The sequence below is a fragment of the Sceloporus occidentalis genome, unplaced genomic scaffold (genome assembly GCF_023333645.1).
Source record: "Sceloporus occidentalis isolate IW3139 unplaced genomic scaffold, rSceOcc1.0.p SCAF_500, whole genome shotgun sequence".
Lineage (NCBI taxonomy): Eukaryota > Metazoa > Chordata > Lepidosauria > Squamata > Phrynosomatidae > Sceloporus > Sceloporus occidentalis.
The window spans coordinates 2,674-21,547 of NW_028317480.1; the positions used below are offsets into that span (position 1 = coordinate 2,674).

The 18,874-nt window shown below is 52.0% G+C and overlaps 2 protein-coding genes and 1 pseudogene across 2 annotated transcripts; 2 read left to right on the top strand and 1 right to left on the bottom strand.

Moving 5' to 3' along the window:
- The first annotated feature begins 251 nt into the window (after window positions 1–251).
- On the top strand, window positions 252–7,047 carry LOC149271508 (cAMP-dependent protein kinase catalytic subunit beta-like; annotated as a pseudogene).
- A 4,827-nt stretch (window positions 7,048–11,874) lies between these two features.
- On the top strand, window positions 11,875–14,560 carry LOC149271509 (sterile alpha motif domain-containing protein 13-like). Its single transcript, XM_089507382.1, has 5 exons — window positions 11,875–11,924; window positions 12,170–12,281; window positions 13,135–13,274; window positions 13,884–13,984; window positions 14,517–14,560. Exons 1-5 carry the CDS (start codon window positions 11,887–11,889, stop codon window positions 14,558–14,560), a joined length of 435 nt encoding a protein of 144 aa, XP_089363508.1. The 5' UTR covers window positions 11,875–11,886.
- Window positions 14,561–15,088: 528 nt separating this feature from the next.
- On the bottom strand, window positions 15,089–18,656 carry LOC149271510 (uricase-like). The gene is made up of 8 exons (XM_089507371.1): window positions 18,609–18,656; window positions 18,271–18,489; window positions 17,251–17,367; window positions 17,098–17,176; window positions 16,418–16,601; window positions 16,070–16,193; window positions 15,874–15,957; window positions 15,089–15,163 (listed from the first exon to the last, which is right to left on the bottom strand). Exons 1-8 carry the CDS (start codon window positions 18,654–18,656, stop codon window positions 15,089–15,091), a joined length of 930 nt encoding a protein of 309 aa, XP_089363497.1.
- Between the last annotated feature and the right edge of the window lie 218 nt (window positions 18,657–18,874).

Below are 18,874 nucleotides of genomic sequence, written 5' to 3' on the forward strand. Positions count from 1 at the left end.
CTCGCCGGTGGGCTCTGGGGGTGTTTTTGGGGTCGATGTGACAGTGGCTTTCATTTGGTTGCGAAGCCGTTAAAGTGTAATGAGTGAACGCGTGGAACCGGCCGAAGCTGCAGTTCCTGTTCCGGAGCCTGCGGTCGAGGTGGTTTTGAGTTCCCTGACAAACAGGAAGCAAGACTCGCGGCCCCCGCTGCTCCCCGACGTCCTCCGATCTGCACCGTCTGGCTGTCGGCTTGCTTTTACCATCCCTGTTCATGGCGTCTCATGGCGAGAGTGTCCAGCAGTCCCCCAACACATCGTCGGCGCTGCAGAAACTGGAGGGCTTCGCAAATAGACTCTTCAGCCGAAACGGGAGGAGCGGCGCGCAGGAGCAGCGGGCGACGCACGAGACGGAGGCCCATTTGGCTTCGGAAAGCACCGCGCTGTGGGATAAAACAAGTATGTCAGCGTCCTGCTGCGCCCACGGTCCCTTCTCACTGAGAGATGGGCTTTGTTTACCCCGCGTGGTGCTGTTTGAGCGTAAGCTCTGTGGATGACATGTCCATGCACGTGTGCAAACAGGAGCCAGACTGCTGATCTGTGTTGCAACCTGCGCTGCGCCTGGTCTCTCGGGGACTTGAACGGGTTAATTGGATTTTGAGCTGCCGAATAGTGTTTGGTAACTCAGGAAATCCCCCCCGCGATTCACAGTCGGGGATAAAAGTTACAAGGCCGCCTCAAACGCAGCAAAAAACAATAGTTTGTGGCGCTGCGGGATGGGGGGCGCGCTGCAGATCCTTCTGTGTTTCTAATCGGATTGCGGGAAGGCGACCGGGAGACCATCCCGTGCGATAGAGCGTCAGCTCCCGTTAGGTAGTCCTGCTGTATACACCTCATACGGTCTCACCGCCACCTGCGCTCGGTAAATATTCAGACAGATTGGATCCAGTGCCGGCTGGAGGCTGCCGTAACCTTTGGGGTGAAAAGGGTCAAAAGCTGTGGACCCCCTGGGTAAGAAGGAGGGGTGGGGCGTATCTTGGGGCATTTGGTGACGTGGGAGGAATAGACTGCGTCCGGCCCCCTTGCCGGGTCATAGAGAGACGGGGGGAACGAGAAGCTTTTCCCCCCATCGGTCTCGATGCCTTGCACTGAGCGCCCCGGATTCACGCGGCCTCGTCCGGCATGTGGATGGAAGGATGTGGGTGATGCGGGGAGAGGTCTCTCCAGCGTGAGTTTGGTGCCACGTGTTGGTTGGCAGCCGTGGTGGGGCTGGGAATGTACTCGGGATTTCTCATATCTTGGCAGACAATTTCCGATTTTGAGTGGGGTGGGGGAGAGAGAGCGCGCTCGGGGCTGCCGGGGTGGGGGGAGAGAGAGTGAGCTCGGGGCTGCCGGGGTGGGGGAGAGAGAGTGAGCTTGGGGCTGCCGGGGTGGGGGAGAGAGAGCGAGCTCGGGGCTGCCGAGGTTGGGGAGAGAGAGCGCGCTCGGGGCTGCCGGGGTGGGGGAGAGAGAGCGCGCTCGGTGCTGCCGGGGTGGGGGAGAGAGAGCGCGCTCGGGCTGCCGGGGTGGGGGAGAGAGCACGCTCGGGGCTGCCGAGGTGGGGGAGAGAGCAAGCTCGGGGCTGCCGGGGTGGATTTAAAGATTTGCTGGGATAATGGGGACGACACAATAAACAGATCATTCTACGCTTGTGTTTCCATGACAACAAACTGGTGCCGAATTAATGAAGCCTGTTTAACCTCCTCACAGTGGGGAGAGAACGCGGGGCTGACTGGCGGCGTCTCGCAGTTAGAGAGGGTGCCGATCAGCAGTGAGGAGGTTAAAGAAGCGAGCGTGACATCACAGTCTCCGGGGGGTCGTTGTGAATAATACCCTACAGAAAAACCCGGATGCGGCGTGAATGAGTGCCTCCGCGCCAGGATCGGACTTTGATGGCCGGTATGTTTGTGCGAAGGGGGATCTCACCATGAACGGTAAGCGGTAAAGCCGCCTCCTCCCGGTGCGCCCGGCTGTGTATGGGGGAGGGGGTTAACGTGACCGGATGGCGGCCGATCCATAACGGTTTCCATCCCGGTGTAAAGAATCCACGCGGAGCCGAGCTCTGTACTTGCTCTCTGAATTATTGAGGCGTGTGGCGGGACGGTTTGTAATGGAGGAATTTCCCCGAGTGGGTTATTTGGATCACTTTGGGTTCACATAATGAATCTACAAGACACGGAGGGCCGGTTATGGTGCCGCTGGCTTATAGTCGGGGGGCTGCCGGCCCAGGCTCGCTGTCGGGGCTGATTGAAGCTGAACGCGGCTTGTCGGGGGCCGTAACGCTGGCTGTCGTGGGCTCTGGCCGGGCTCGATCCGCTCAGCACTTGGGGTTTTGCTGTTTCTATTTTTAAATGCTCTTTTCTGTTTTACGGAAGATATCAACGGAAAGCAGATTTCCGTGTAAACGTGTTTTTACATCGTGTGCGGTGCGTTCCCGGGGCCGGTAATGTTGGGTTTCATTTAAGTATTTGGCTCCTGGGACCTGAAATGCAACGGATGATTCGAGGTGTGTGTGTGTGTGTGTGTGTGTATATATATGTATGTATAATTATAGTGTGTGTGTATATATATATATATGTATATGTATGTATGTATAATTATAGTGTGTGTGTGTGTGTGTATATATATATATATATATGTGTGTATATATATATATATAAAATTATATTGTGTGTGTGTGTGTGTGTGTATATCCTATACTCGCCACTATAGTTCTACATTCAGAAAATATCGGCGTCCCAAATAATGGAACTCGGGGTCAGAGCGTATTTGTCTGAAAGAGCCTTGGTTGTCCCACGGTTGTGCATTAAGCCGCCATTACCCCTCTGGCGGGGACACCTGACCCGGTTTGCACTCTTTACGCCATTTTTTTTTTAGTTCCGTGTATGAATCCCGCTGGACGTGGTCTGTTTTCGCCACGGTGTCCGTTACTCTCAGCAATGGGTATTGATGGGGTTTGTGATTTGCCCCGCTGTTTGTTATGGAGATGAATACAGAAACGTGAACCCTCGGGTACTGCCCCCGGTGCAGCTGCTGCTTTATTCTTGGTCTTTATTTCTGTTTATCTACTTAACTCATTTTATTTAACCTGTTTGTGAAAGTAGCCAGGTTGGGAGGTGGTATAAGGCAGGGCTTTCCTGATAAGCCCGTGGATGGTTACTGGACTCCACAATGTGCTCTGGGCAGGAGAGGTGGGCACCAGTCTCCAGAATGGGGTGGGCACTGGTCTCCAGAATGGGCTTCTATCCGATGGGGTGGGCATCAGTCTCCAGAACGGGCTTCTATCCGATGGGGTGGGCACCGGTCTCCAGAAGGGGCTTCTATCCGATGGGGTGGGCACCGGTCTCCAGAACGGGCTTCTATCCGTTGGGGTGGGCACCGGTCTCCAGAACTGGCTTCTATCAGATGGGATGGGCACCGGTTTCCAGAACGGGCTTCCAGGTGATGGGGTGGGCACCGGTCTCCAGAATGGGCTTCCAGGTGATGGGGTGGGCACCGGTCTCCAGAATGGGCTTCCAGGTGATGGGGTGGGTGCCGGTCTCCAGAATGGGCTTCCAGGTGATGGGGTGGGTGCCGGTCTCCAGAATGGGCTTCCAGGTGATGGGGTGGGTGCCGGTCTTCCAGTTAGTGGGCAGGATGGCTACCAGATGGCTGAATAACTTCAGGCAGTTTTATGCTCACAGGTCAGGCCTTCTGTACCTTCAGAATATGTAAATCCTTGTTCTCTGGTTTTTATATTTTTACCCATATTTACTTTCCCTGTGTAATTTTTTGTGTTCTAGTGAAAGAATTCCTCGCCAAAGCCAAAGAAGACTTCCTGAAAAAAATGGGAGAGTCCTCCTCAGGTATCCGCCGTAAACGCTTATAATTAGAGATGTTACAGGAAAATGTCACAAATAATCCCCCTTCCTGGAAGCTCCTCTTGGCTGTGTCTGGGATTCACCCGGGGCCCTCACTCCCCCCCACCTGCTGTTTGGGGCCAGGGCCCCTCACTCTCCACCCCCCCACTGTCAGTTACCCCAGATCCCTGTCTCTATGCATCTTCTTTATGCAGCTTTATGCACCTTGTAGCAGGACTCCGGTATTTTTCTTCCGGTTCTGTAACGGCGGCTCCGTGTTTCTCTGTGATATGGAAGGTGTTTTATGTTTATTTTATTTAGTGCTCCCAATCTTATGCGATATGGAAGTCGCAGCCGACGCGCTCGCTAATGCCTGGAAATGTTTTCCCCTCCCCTGCAGAACACCGCTGGTCTCGAGGACTTTGAAAGAATAAAAACCCTGGGCACCGGTTCCTTCGGGCGCGTGATGTTGGTGAAGCAGAAGGGCGCGGACCAGTATTACGCCATGAAGATCCTGGACAAGCAGAAGGTAGGACCAGCAGAGGCCTCATCTCTTGGCTTGTGTGTCGCGGGTTAATTGCGGCACATCGTTCACCTCCCCAAATAACGAAAATAATTAAATGTATGATGGCGCGTGGCACTTCATTCCTCTCCCAGTGTTATTTTAGCGGTGTTTACGTTGGCGTCTGTGGCGCCCTTCGTTCCCCTCCTGGTGTTATTTTAGCAGGGTTTACCTGTATGTTGGAGTCTGCAGCGCCCCTCGTTCCCCTCACGGTGTTATTTTGGCGGGGTTTACCCGTACGTTGGCATCGGTGGCGCCCTTTGTTCTCCTCCCCGCATCCTTCATTGTCGTCTCCTGCAGGTGGTGAAGCTGAAACAAATCGAGCACACGCTGAATGAGAAGAGGATATTACAGGCCGTGAACTTCCCCTTCCTGGTGAGGCTGGAATATTCCTTCAAGGTGAGTGTGAGCAGTAGCTTTGCGCAGATGCCGTTCACATGGGTGATTAGTGGCTGCATGCATTCGGCACGTATGAGCAGTAACCCCAGTGTGGGTATTACCATTTCGGTGTTTGCGTCTTGCTGCCCCGTTTCAGGGACTTGGATCAGCAGTGAATGAGCTGTAAGTCTACAACCTCCCCCCCCCCGCTTGCGCCCCCTGGTGGCTGACCTCGTGTGTGTGATCTGTTTCACGCAGGATAATTCCAATCTGTACATGGTGATGGAGTACGTCCCCGGAGGAGAGATGTTCTCACATCTAAGAAGAATTGGGAGGTTCAGGTCAGTCTCTTGTAGTTTTAGGCTAATGGTAATATTTTAGAACATCTTGGACAGCTGGTTGCTCAGCTGTTGTGCCATACAGACCAACAAGTATGGGCAGGATTTTTTTTGAGATTCTGTAGGGCCCCCCATCACACGGCCCGCCATGGCCTGACCCTTCACACGACCGTCATGCTCGTGACTCCGGCACTCTGTATGTACTCACCCCAGCCTGTTCACGGGATGCACACATCTGATTTGTCTTTCGCAGCGAGCCCCACGCACGGTTCTACGCAGCTCAGATAGTATTAACGTTCGAGTACCTCCATTCACTAGACCTCATCTACAGAGATCTAAAACCAGAAAACCTTCTCATTGACCAGCAAGGATACATTCAGGTATGTCTTCTGTCTGAGGGGGAATATTCATAGCGGGCGCTCAGCCCCTGCAGGCGCATGTTTGCCAGCAACCTAGGACTCGTGGCGGCATCTGTAATGCCAGCGTATCTGAGAGACCGGGGGAGATAACACTGGGGATGGTGGGGTACATCAGAGGAAGATGATATAATGGGGTGCGAGGTTGATTCAGGGCTCTGAGTCAGACGCGCCGGTCTGTGCTCACCCTGTAACGTGTTCAGGGGGTACTACTTTAGCACAGGTGGAGAAAGCAGATCGAATGAGATGGCGTGTTCCATCCTGAGACATGCAGTTTCAGGCCGCGCGGTTGTGTGTACGGTGTGAGATTTGGAGATGTCACGGCTATGGCTGAGGGTTGCAAAAAGTTACCCTCTCACCCAGGGGGCATTTTTTTTCTTAAGGTTGTCTTTTTTTTTTTTTTTTTTTCCCCCCCCACTCCAGGTCACGGATTTTGGATTTGCCAAAAGGGTAAAGGGCAGAACCTGGACGTTGTGCGGAACGCCGGAATACTTGGCACCAGAGATCATTCTGAGCAAGGCAAGGGTTAACCATGACATCATTTCTACTGGATCTGTCTGTCGCTTCACAAACTCTGTTCAATCTGTGTAGTTAGTAAACAGAATTTGGCTCGGGCCCCGGGCTAACGCTGGCCGGATCCCCCACGTTCTGTGTGTTTGTCTACAAATAACAGCTGCGGTCTTAGTACATGCGTCCCGTGCTGCTCGTGTTGGGTGTCCCTTAGAGCTTACAATCCAATACTTCGCATTAATGTCGTCTTCTCTTATTTTTTTTAGGGCTACAACAAAGCAGTCGATTGGTGGGCTCTGGGAGTTTTAATCTATGAGATGGCGGCTGGTTATCCTCCGTTCTTCGCTGACCAGCCGATCCAGATCTATGAAAAAATAGTGTCTGGAAAGGTAAGTGAATTTAGGTTTAATCCCCTTCGGAATCTTTGGGTCGGTGCGGGTATCGCCTGCGTCCAGCCCGGGACCCTGTCCAGCCCCCAACCTGAGAACGCACATCCTATTAATGCACGTGGGTGAGTCTGACGTCTTCCTCGCTCGTCTCTCGTCTCAGGTACGATTTCCTTCGCACTTCAGCTCAGATCTTAAGGACCTGCTGAGGAATCTGCTGCAGGTGGATCTGACCAAACGATACGGGAATCTGAAGAACGGCGTAAACGACATCAAGAACCACAAATGGTTTGCCACCACGGACTGGATCGCCATTTACCAGAGGAAGGTGAGTTTATCGTTTATTCTCTCTGATGATAGGATGTTACTGGCCCCGGAACATGAATTCAGTCTGATAGGATGTTACTGGCCCCGGAACATGAATTCAGTCTGATGATAGGATGTTACTGACCCTGGAATGTCTCCCTTGGTCTGCAGGTAGAAGCTCCCTTCATACCAAAGTGCAGAGGACCTGGAGATACCAGTAATTTTGACGACTACGAGGAGGAAGACATCAGAGTCTCTCTGACAGAGAAATGTGCGAAGGAATTTGCTGACTTTTAGGATATTTGCGAGGACACGATGACATCAGGGCTCATACTGGGATCTTTGCACTCTGTTATGGGATGGAGCGGAGGCAATCGTTCCTCCGTGAGGCTGAATGAGGTGTATATTTGCCATCTTCCATGGGTGCGTTCTGCCCCAACCTTTCCACCCAGGCACCGTGAACGAGCGGCTCGCGCCGTTCCACTTCTAGACCACTTTCGTTCTCTCTCTCTTGGTTTCTCCTTTCCCCGTCATGTATGTCCGGCCCTCACCGTTTTATTATTTTATCGAGCCGCACTCCCTTTTATTTTGGAAATGTATTATTTGTGTGAGTGAAGCCGGGAGATGTTGCATCCGGGTTTAGACTGACATACATGTCGCTTGTAGTTTGCGTCACGCCGAAGGTCTGTATTCCTTTGTCGTCCTTTCTGAGGGTACAAAAATCATCGTTTCAGCTCCCGCGGAGGCCGCCGGTAATTGGAGGTTTTTTTCTCATTACGGCTGTAATTTTATCGAGGGAAATCCCATTTATTAGGGTTCCTCTTTTTGGTGGATGACCAAACTGGCAAGGAATAGGCCGAAGTGGCGCGTTTGGGGGGTAGACCGCGTGCCTTGGCGTCCTGCACTGCGGTAACTATGCCACGCAGCGAGATTCCCAGCCGGTCCTGCCGTCACTGACTGTTCCACCCCGTCCGTGTCAGATAAAGCCCCGGCCGGTGTATTTTAACCCAAGCTCTGCGTAGAAGTCAGGATCGCAATGGATTCGTTGGTTGCGCTGTTCCGCTCTGGCTTGACGACATGCCATTCGGCAAGCGCCGGGGTTCGGATGCGTTGCTATGACGAAGGTTTATTATTTTCTTTTTGCAGAATAGAGGGTCGTAGCCACGTTATGCTGGTAGATAATACGTTAGTAACCACATGGCGGAGCCCCGGGGCGATAAGCTCACAAACTGGCATCGGTTTTTATGTTCTGTTCCGCTGTGGCCGGGACGTGCAGATTAACAGCCAGCGTTAGCGTCCAGCATGAGAACGCGCTCCTCCTCTGCGGTTTAGCATGTTCGTGTCATATTTATTAACAGTTTACCCTTTAAGCCCTAGCATACCCTCTGGAATCGAGGGGGGGTAATGTACCCCTGTGTCCCGCGACCCATCTGACTGTTGATTTTAGATCCATTTCCAAGGAATGGTTTTTACAGAGTGGATCGGGATGCGGCCGTCGTATGCGTGAGCGCCAGGGGAGGAACGAGCCTTGGGAGGAGATGTGCCGTCCGGCATCCCGTACGTCTTTTGGTCATCGAGCATTTTTGCACAAGTACGCGATTCGAAGGCTGCTCGCCGCAGTCTGTCCACTCTTACATACGTGCAAGAAAGGTATACGACTCTTTGCTGTAGCAAATTTTATGTAACTATATATATATATATATACGTCACAATAAATTTCAAGGAATTCTTTGTATGAAAATGTTAAATCTTTTGTATTTCATTAGACAAGGCCGTTGTACGCTAGCTGTATGCGATGACTTCTACAGTAACTTTGTTGTCGTTTCTGAACTTACCGATTTTAATAAATGCTGGAGATCATTCTGTAATGAACAGAGTTTTCAGTGCTGCGGAATTCGTTGTTCCCTGCGCAGCGGAAGGGGGTCCGTACCGTCGCCGCAGCAAAGGCTGGAGGTCCTCGGCATTCATTTATTCAGCGTTCGAGTGATTGTGACGCATTCCCTGACTCTATTTCAGGATTTATAATGGATCAAATGTGTCGGTTATGAGACATGACACCCCCCCCCCCCTTCAGGACACGGCTATAAAAGTGGTTAACATGTAACTGTTGAGGGTCCCGACCCTCACACGGGGTAAATAAGACGGGAGGCCCCTGAGTCCAGCAATTCCTCTGCGCTTGCTGCGTTATTAGACTTTAAGGAAACCATGCGACAGACGCAGCGAGGAGAATGCGTGTATGGCGGCCCACTGGGGAGGGGATGCTGCACCCCAGATACGCAGCGGAAAACTCATCACTTCATAGGGTGTAAAGTAGATCCGGTAACGGAGCTCACATGGGATGGCTGGAAACGACTGCGACGCCGGTAGTGCATGAACAAGATAACTGAATAAAGGGTTAAAATGCACAAACATCCCCAAACACGATGCCCCGCTGACCCCAGGGGGTCCAAAGCGGGAGGGATAGGCAGAAGCCACTATCGTGTATAAAGCTGCGGATGTGTGAATGAATAGATTAGATGGGGCTCAGGAGGTCATTCTTGGGCGAAACGTGGAGTTCCGTCGATGAAAGGTGGTAAGAGGTATTGTTCCCCTTTGGTCTGATGGCACAGACAAGCTGACACTCCTGGAGGTCCAGAGAGGGAGGAGAAATGTCAGGACATTCTTGCAAACATTCATTTTTTGTGGGTCTTACAGTCTATTAAAGTAGGGGGCAAATACAGGATCTGCCACAGGGGCAAATAGTCCAGGAATGCCCCTGGCTCTGCATCATGTGTAGGCAAAAGGAATGCTGCCCCCCTGGTGGCTGCAGAGTGTTTGTCTATTTTCTGTCACACACATCCTGCAGGGGCCCGGAGCCCTAGCCAGTAATGGTAACTTGTGAAACCCTAACCCCCTGGCTGGGCAAATTCCTGGCGGGCGCTGGGGCAGGAAGCAGGGATTTAACAACCTGAGCCCCCTTCAACTACAAACAGCAGCCGTTAAATCAATAATCACTGGAAATAAAACCCCCGCATTCCTTCCATCACCCTCCGCGTTAAGGCCGGGGCCCCAGCTCTGTGAGGGCCTGGGGGCCGAGTGTCCGTCAAATCTGGATTCCACACTCTGGGAACTCTGCCACGCGCCAGGGATCAAAAAATTAAACACAGGCCCTACTGCAGCGACTTGCTAATAGCAGTGAACGGCTCTAACAACGGTCTCCGTGGAAGCAGTCACCTGTCAGGAAGTAAAGATATTATCAATGGAGTCACCTGTATTCAGGCAGGGATTCCAGCTTCGATGTAGCAGGGAGAAAAGCACCAATCAGGACGCTCAGATAGCAGGAGACCGTGTGATACCGAGAATCTACCCAATTACCCTGAGACTGGGGTAAATACCCCGAGAATCTCCTCACTCACCCCGAGACTGGGGTGAATACCATGAGAATCTGCCCATTCACCACGGGACTGAGGTAAATACCCTGAGAATCTGCCCAATCACCCCGAGACTGAGGTAAATACCCTGAGAATCTGCCCAATCACCCCGAGACTGAGGTAAATACCCTGAGAATCTGCCCATTCACCCCGAGACTGGGGTCAATACCTTGAGAATCTGCCCATTTACCACCCCCCCCCCGAATGATAGTGGGGTAGATATGTTGCTGAGCTCCCCGCTCTCTGTTATTCTGAGTTCTGACATCCCGTCGTGCCCGCCCCCGCATCAGAAGACTACATCTCCCAGGATGCCCCGGGCTGCCTCACGATCTGATTGGCTGAAGGCGCTGCTGAGGCTCTGACCATGTGAGAGCAATAGCTAGGTGAGTGGCCCCCGGAGTGGGGATATTGGCAAGAGAAAGACCCCCTAAACTGGTTATACTCTGGAGAAAAGCTAGTGACACTGGGAATAGGAGGAGGCCTCATGCTGGGGATACCGAGGAGAGGAGGGGCCCAGGACTGGGTATACTGGGAAGAAAAGGGTCTCCTGTAGTGATGTACTAGGAAAAGGAGGGGCCCCTGAACTGAGGATAATGGGGAAAGTAGGGGCCCCTGAACTGAGGATAGTGGGGAGAGGAGGGGCCCCTGGGGTTGCGGGACATTCTGGGGTTTTGGGGTTGTTATTCTCTGCGCTCGGAAATGGGATTTATCATCATTTCCTTGTCTTTGTCAAAGTTGATTTTTGTCCACATTTTGCTCAAAGCGCTTCAGACCCCGCCCCGCCCCGCCAGTCCAATCTGCCCCGGCCTGTGGGGTATGTAATGGAAGTCTGCGGAAGGGCCCAGAAATATCAGGAGCTGGGACTTCTGGCGGTTAGCTTAACCCTTTATAGTAACCCTTTTGGTATTTCAGCGTCACCCCAACGGGGTCTCACGTGACTAAAAACCGTCTCTGGGAGAGTGTTATACTTTGCAGCAGCTACCCCAGAACATGCATTACGAAGTACATACATGGAACAGCCTCCCAGCAGAAGTGGTAGAGGGTAATACAGTGAGGGTATTAAACATGCATGGGATAGACATACGGCTCCTGAATCTACGACGAGACCAACGACTGATTAAGGTTTGATTCTTTACAGCAGGAGAAACGGGGGCCGAGGGGGCCGATCTGCCGGCGGCAGGGGACAGGAGTTCCAGGTACCGGGCCAGTAATTAGCGCTCTGTACCTTTAAGAAGTCGGCCATTAAAGGCAGTGCTTCCTGCGTCAGGCAGGCGGCCGCTTTCCCTGCCGGCAGAATCTGCAGCGCTCCCCGGCACGTTAACCTCTTCCTCGCCACATCCTGCGCAATGTGAAATGGGGGCGTTTCCCACGTGGCGGCTGCATAGAGGGACTTGTTCAAATTCTGTGAGTTATTTGGTGGTTAATATAACTCGGGAAAACTGGGTGAATCCCCCCTCTGCTCAATACGCCCTTAAAACGAGACAGTCAGCAGCTTCATGCGAGACCAGGAGGAGAGATTTGGGGATTTATCGAGAATGGATCAACCGGAAGGTTCTGCGGGGGGGCGATGTCATTTGTAACCTCTCGTGGTCATCAGCCACCAACAGAGTAAAGGGGGGTTTCAGCAGCGAGGCCCCCGTGGCTTCCTCTGGTTTAGGTTGACTCCTGTCATCTCTCTTTTAGATGCCCCGGGACCACCGACCCTGCCCCTGTGGTTACGCAGAACATGGAGAATAAGGAAAATGGCTCCCTGGACGTTAAAACGTGAGTATCGGCTGAGGCAGAAGAGCTAACACTCTGTTATCGTGTCCTTATAAACCGCGTGGTGAGACAGAAGCGTTAGCGAGATGCGGGTGTATGTGGCTCCTCAGGGGCGGAGCAGAAAGCTGTCTTGCTCCGTTGCCCCCTGGTCTGGTGATGTTTGTGGCTGAAGTGGGCGTTCTCCGGCCGGGAAGAGCCTCTGCCAGGTTCGAGGCGCGTCGTATTTATCTATAACTTTTTGTCTTTAGTTCCGTAGAGAACGGGCGCCCCCCCGACCCGTCCACGTGGGCCGTCGACGACGTTTTTAACTATTTCAAGGCAGCCGGATTCGAGGAGCAAGCGAGTGCCTTTAAGGAGCAGGTAATTCTCCCTGAACTTCTTACCTTCCCTCCTTCACTGTTCCTTCCACAGCGCCCCCCCCTCGTCTTATCTTTCCCACCCATTGCGTTACTAACCCCCTCATCGCCCCCCCCCAATAGCCTGCTACGCGGTCCCTTCGCTCATCTCCACGTGGTCATGTGATTTTTAGGCCCCGCCTCCTGCTCTTTCGCTTAACGACAGAGCTCAGCGGGTGACCCTGAGGGTTAATGGAGTAACTGAATGCTGTTAGAAAATGACTTGTTATTTCTCCTTGGCGGGCTGTGGTTTTAGAGCCACGCAGCGTGGGGGGGGATCTCCGTCACCAGCAAACATTGAGCTTCCCCCTGCGATTCCGTGTTATTTTTCTTAAAGGCCACTGGGTGGCAGCCATGACCCGAGAATAAAGTCCATGGTGGGGCAGGGGGTAGCCGGGGTTCTTTCGTGGAAGGAGGAGGCGTCTCTCAGGAACGTGGGGCATCTGGCGATAAGTAACAAAGGTAATTTGCCCCCTTCTCTCTTCAGAGAAATTAAGAGCACATTTGGTAATATTTGGAATTAATATGCATGAAAAAGAGACCCTGGAGGCCCCAAAAGCTTGCAATCTATTCCACGTCAGGGAGCCAATAAAGAGAAGATCTTCACCAAATGTGTCTCCGTGACACGGGGTAACATTACAGGGGCGGCTGCCTGATGCGTGGTATATGGGGCAGGAACGTGGGGGGGTAACGGACTCCGGCTCGGTATTCCCAGGGGGTTACGTTTGACAGTTCCCGCTCCTCTCTTTCCTCCGTGGCCCCTGCCGGTTGGAAGCCGCGTGGAATCTCGGGGCCACTGACAATGTTTTCTATTTCAGGAGATCGATGGAAAGTCTCTGTTACTCATGACGAGAAACGACGTTTTAACCGGACTGTCTCTGAAACTGGGCCCGGCCCTGAAAATCTACGAATACCACGTGAAGCCGCTGCAGACTCAGCATGTGCAGAGCACCCCCCAGTAGGACACGCGGTCTCCCCGCAACCTCCTTCCCGCGGGATTCACAGGACATCAGTCCACGGGGATCGGGGGTTTCTGTACAAAATCCCCCCAGGAATTAACTGCAAGAACTTTACAGGCCGGTCTGTGTCTCGGGTTCCGTGGATACACATGATTTGCACATGAAATCCCCCCCGGCAGACGCTTTGCTCGGATCCCGCCTCCTTCGCACGATTAATTGCACTATACGGACAGACGAGGAAAAGTGAATTCTTAACCGACAATCTCGTGGCGGAGATTCGTGGCTCCCGTGGCACGAGTGTGAAACCCGCCGCTGCGTTTCGCAGACCCCAAACTTTTTACCAATAATAACCGCTCTTTTTTTCCTCTGCAACCAAAATGAATGACTTTTTAACGTGACAAATATTTGCCTATTTATTCAAATCAAAGTGAATGTTGTGGCGTTTCCGTGGTCGGCAGCGCGTCCCCGCGTTATTTAGACCCCGGCAGTGAAGCGCGTTGGCAGAATGCCGGCCGCCTCCGGGGGGGGGAGAGGCCACGGATTCTCTCGTTTCGTGGAATTGCACTTTATAGGTTCGAGCTTTTCCTGCTGTTTCCATTCGCTGGCAGATGCTTCCGTGGCGCACCAAGCCGGGTCTGTATCTACACAGAGGCTCCCACATGGAACCTGCGCAGTCCGTGCATCCCTCCCACCTGCCAGGCCACGTCAGGTAAGCGTTTAGTGATTGTGGAAAGTGAACATTTCACTTTTATTCACTGTTTTCTGATCTGAACTAACCGGAGAGCGAGTTGGTGGCCCCGAGCAAACCCCCCACCCCCCCCGGCCTGGATCACTTTGTGGATAATGAGGAGTTACGGAACGTGGCAGGGAACGTAGCGTGATCCGGGGAGATGCGTCGGGTTGAGCGCACTCAGTCCTTGCTCATTCAGCTTGGCGGTAACCATGGGATGCGGACCCTCATGTCTCCCTCTAATCTCAATCTTTATCGGCCCCCGGGGGCCACGTGACTCCACCCACCGCGGCCTCTAATAAAACCGGTGCTAGAAATATACATTCTGAAAAATCCCCCGTTTTGCTAAATCGTTTGGTTTTATGGAATTAATGGATGGATGGGTTGTATGTGACGTGTAGCGTGTACACGCATAACACATGCTATATGTATATATGTATTAAATAAATGTGATTGCATCATTGTGCGTGTATGTTATTCACGTGTCAGATTCCCTTCTTTAAATGCCTAGCGTGTGACGGGAAGGATCTTCGGTTTTACTGCGCGGTAAAGTGACGCTGCACTCGTGTTCTTGGCAGGAGTCGAGACATGAATAGCTTGTGTAATGTTTGCCCGGTACCGGTCCGTATGCATGTCCTGACGCCGTCTGTAGTAAAGCAGCATAGCTCACACATACATGTGCTAAAGGTCTACACGCGTGATCTCCGCGGAGAGATCTGTACAATTTTAAGAGATGTTTTTAGCTGCCGTTTAGCGGAGACTCTGTGTTTTAATGTTTGCCCTGCTGCACAACCCCCCCCCCCCCCCGCTTTACCCTCCCTGGGGGGAGCATCAGCCCAGCACCGAAACAGTTAAAGGGGATTTGTTATGGTGAAGCTGGACCCTGACGCTGCAGCCCTGCTCTGCACATGCGGCTGTAACCGGCCTGCAGCAGCCTGGGTTCTCCGGGGATCGTTGCAGCGGCAATAAAAAGCCAGAAAGCATTTTACAAGCCGTGTTTATGTTACGTGTTACATGCTCTTCACACGTGTTATAGAAACATGCAGATTAAGGAAACAGATTCCGTGTCGCTCCCGGCGCGTTTCACAGTTTGGAGAGGACTTTGCGTCTCACGGTGCCGGTGATGTTCCCATACGGGAGGTCGGAGGGCAGCAGAATCTGATGACCAAGCAGAATATGCGTTAATATTCAGATTAGGGAGAAAGCGTGTAATCCCGGCTTCGCCCCGGCAACATATTAAGGTCACGGAACCGGTTTGGTAACGTTTCCCGCGCCAGACTGTCCTCAGCTGACAGGAGCGCCAGGATCTGCGCAGACGCCCATATCACACACTCCCGGAGCTTGGCTCAGGGATGGGGAGGAATATGGGCCGTGACTCCTCAAGCGGGTATTTGCTTCAGGGAGGATGAGGTGTTTTCAACATTTTGTGTTAAAAATATTCATGATCATCCCTTTAAGAATTCAGCTGCAGGTTCTAATTTGCATACATGCATCTTATTTTACTTTACTGAGGGGGTGGTAGATAAGTGGAACTGCCACCCAGCAGAGGTGATAGAGGGTAATACAGTGAGGGTATTAAACATGCATGGGATAGACATACGGCTCCTGAATCTAAGACGAGACCCACGACTGATTAAGGTTTGAGTCTTTACAGCAGGAGAAACGGGCGACTAGGCTGGTAGGTCCCCCCCTGAACTTTCGGGAGAAAACTTTCTAATTTCTCTCTTTTTGTTCGCAGCCATAATATGATTGGCTGGAATTGTGGAGCTTAGAACCAGCCCCTTATGCACACGTCCCCTACGCGTTTTGCGGATTGGCCCGTAATCCCCGCTGCAGGGAAATGAGGAACCCGAGGGGGCGGCACGTACCTCATCCTGGTTGGTCAGACCGAACTTGCTCATATCGACGGTGAAATAATGTTTATTTGGTAAAATCACTTCGATTTCGTCAATCTGGAAAAAAAAGGGAATTCGGGAAACTGTTATAAATCCAGATCCTGGCGCGTTCCGCCCAGAGTTTAACGACCCCAAATAATAATACGGATCTCGTAGCGAAACGCGTTACCTCGGGAATCCTGTCCAGGCTCAGCTTCTGGATGTCGTACAGAGTTTTCTGGACCGACGGAGAATATTCACCTTTATCGTAGGGACCGGAAAACGTGTCGAGAATCGTTTCCTTGATGGTTTTCCTTCAGTTAGAGAAATCGTTTTCGGACGCAGAATGTTTTAAACATATTATTAAACATGTTATTAATACGTCTGCGGGGCTCCGATTTATTTACAAGGCCATTTCGAGGATGATGGGAGTGAGTGCAGTCTAAGCTTACTCAAGTTTCTTTTTGTACCCCAAACCCCTGATGCCCCTGGGGTTGCAGGGCCTGGCTGGATGCCCCCTCTGTTTTCCTGCACTTACCACACGGAATCAAAATCGGCCACTTTTGAGGAGTACTTCCATTTGCAATTCACCACCGTGGAGAAGCAGCGATCCCTGGCCTCGGGGAGCGTCGTGAAACGATCTTTCAGAAATCCCTCGAACCCGGATTGGGTGGTTTTGAGGATTCGGAGCTCCTTAATCCCGGAGGAGATTACAGGCCGGCCTGCGCAAGAGCCAAACACAGAGAGCCGGGTAAACCCCGTGCCGGGGGTCCTTACACAGACCCCATGCTGGGGGCCCTTACACAGACCCCACACTAGGGGCCCTTACACAGACTCCATGCCGGGGACCCTTACACAGACCCCACCCCATGCCGGGGGCTCCAACACCCCTCAGCCCAAACACAGAATAATGAGGTCATTAAATAGAGTAATAGGCCGAGTACCCAGGGAGCTGACCGACCTCCAGGGATCCTTTTAACCTTCTGATAGACGACTGTTCACTCAACTCTTATAGGGTTAACCTAGAATGGCGCCAATCAGAGACGGGTTGTGAGGTTTCTATGGAATACAATCCCCTCGTTCTTCCTGGATTCTGATTGGTGAAAAGATTTCACAGAACTGACCCCTCCAGCTGTTCTAGATTTTAGTAAATCCCCTAAATCTGGTGAGATGCTCTAGAACCGGTTCCCCAATTCACTAAAAGGATTCGAGTCGGACCTCCTGTTTTCTGCTCCACTTCGCAGGTGCGGACCCCCTCCGGAGAGTAGAGGAAAGCGTGGACGTGGCGCTGTCCGTCCTGCGAGACAAAGCGTGTTACGCGTTGCGGTAAAGCGAGGCTGGGGGTATCTAGACGCAGTCGCCGGTTGGTACCTTTTCCAGACGCTTCCACGGAGCCTCCTCGATATAAACCCTGACGCTGGCGACGTGGCCGAAGGATGTGAGAAAATGGTTACAGATCTCCACAGAGAAATCCTCGACGGTCTTAATCTGGTGAAAAGTCACGAAACCAATAAACGATATGAATGTGAACGGATTCCGAGACGCGGCCCCGAAGATACCTGCAGGGCTCCGTGGCCCCCGCGTGGAGGCTCCCAAACACTGCGACGCATTTCTCACATATTTCTAGACATTTGCTGTGCTGAAATAGTTAAAAGAGGAGTCTGTACGGGGATCTAGAACCGGCAGAGGAAACATTTCTGACGAAGTCATCATCAGGGATTAAAAAATCAGATTATAGCCTCTAATTCGGAGGCTCCGTCCTCACATTATCTGCGTTGTGTTTCTGACTCTTGATTCGGTCTCTTTTTGTTATAAAGTACATTCTGCGGCTTTATTTCGTTAAACATACTTTAGGCAGATGAGAGTTCTGGGGCTTTATTCACTGAACAGTGAGCTGCAGGTGGAATATTTGTCTTTGCTCGTAATTCTGCACAGGATTTACCCAGCCTTCTCCCCAGATCAGCCCTCCTGTAACAGATCAGCCCTTCTCCCCAGATCAGTCCTTCTCCCCAGATCAGCCCTCCTGTAACAGATCAGTCCTTCTCTCCTCTCTTCTTCACGGACATCCCTTATTAATGTAGGTTTTAATTAATGTTTGGAAATGTTCACCTACAGCTCGCTGCTTAGTGAATAAAGGCCTTTATCTGCCAGTATAAACCCCTAATGATTCTCTAATGTATCCCATGTTAGACTTTTGCCACCAAATTCCATTCCTTGGATTATAGATTATTATCATGAGTACCCAATGTTTAGAAACTACAACTCCCATAATCCTTGTAAACTATAGGCTCGGCAGCAGCCGGAGACTCTGGACGGGCAGTTCTCAGACGCCGCACAGGAGGCAGTTTACCGAGGATGCCCCGAAGCATCTCCCCGATACTGTATTCTTACCCCTTTCATATTGGCCAAGGCGTACACGGTATTTTTAATGGTATCGGTGGGGATGATGTCAGAATTATCTCCGTACAAATAATCTTTCTTGGACTTTAAAGAAAGTTGGACGGAAGCCTCGATCTCTTTGATGAAATGCTGCTTCCCGCTCCTCCTGATCTGGAGAACCTTCACCTTGTCTTTTCCGTACCCCGTCCTCACGAACTCGATGTCTGCATCCTACGGAAAGGGAGGAAGAGCAGCCGTTACGCCGCGTCGCCATGTAACACACGAGCCACCGGCCACCAGCGCCCTCACCATGGCCGCTCAGCTCTGTCCTGAGTGACGCCTCAACTAACCGCAGGCCGAGCCTCGAGGAAAGGAGGATACAAAGAATAACGAGACATCCCGAGCGTCACTCGCTGGCCAACTACCAAGTAACAGACGCCTAAAAAGTGACGACAGAAACGAGCCACCGGTCGCCACGTTTCGTCAAACTTTACTTGAATGCATGAAATGCGCCGAGAGTTAATGCGACAATTAAGGAACGACGGAGACGCTCGGTGCAGCTTCAACGGAGCCTCCAAACATATATTTACCCCCCGGCGCTCTATACAGTAATATA

Bases quoted from the DNA above. Each gene is read 5' to 3' on its own strand.
- LOC149271509 (XM_089507382.1), top strand. From the start codon at position 11,887: ATGGAGAATAAGGAAAATGGCTCCCTGGACGTTAAAAC. The intron at 13,275-13,883 runs GTAGGACACGCG...ATTCGCTGGCAG, and splicing joins CATGTGCAGAGCACCCCCCA to ATGCTTCCGTGGCGCACCAA. The intron at 13,985-14,516 runs GTAAGCGTTTAG...TTAAATGCCTAG, and splicing joins CACCTGCCAGGCCACGTCAG to CGTGTGACGGGAAGGATCTT.
- LOC149271510 (XM_089507371.1), bottom strand. From the start codon at position 18,656: ATGTCTCGTTATTCTTTGTATCCTCCTTTCCTCGAGGCTCGGCCTGCG. The intron at 18,490-18,608 runs GTTAGTTGAGGC...CCCTTTCCGTAG, and splicing joins TCCTCGAGGCTCGGCCTGCG to GATGCAGACATCGAGTTCGT. The intron at 17,177-17,250 runs GTACCAACCGGC...TTTGTCTCGCAG, and splicing joins CGTGGAAGCGTCTGGAAAAG to GACGGACAGCGCCACGTCCA.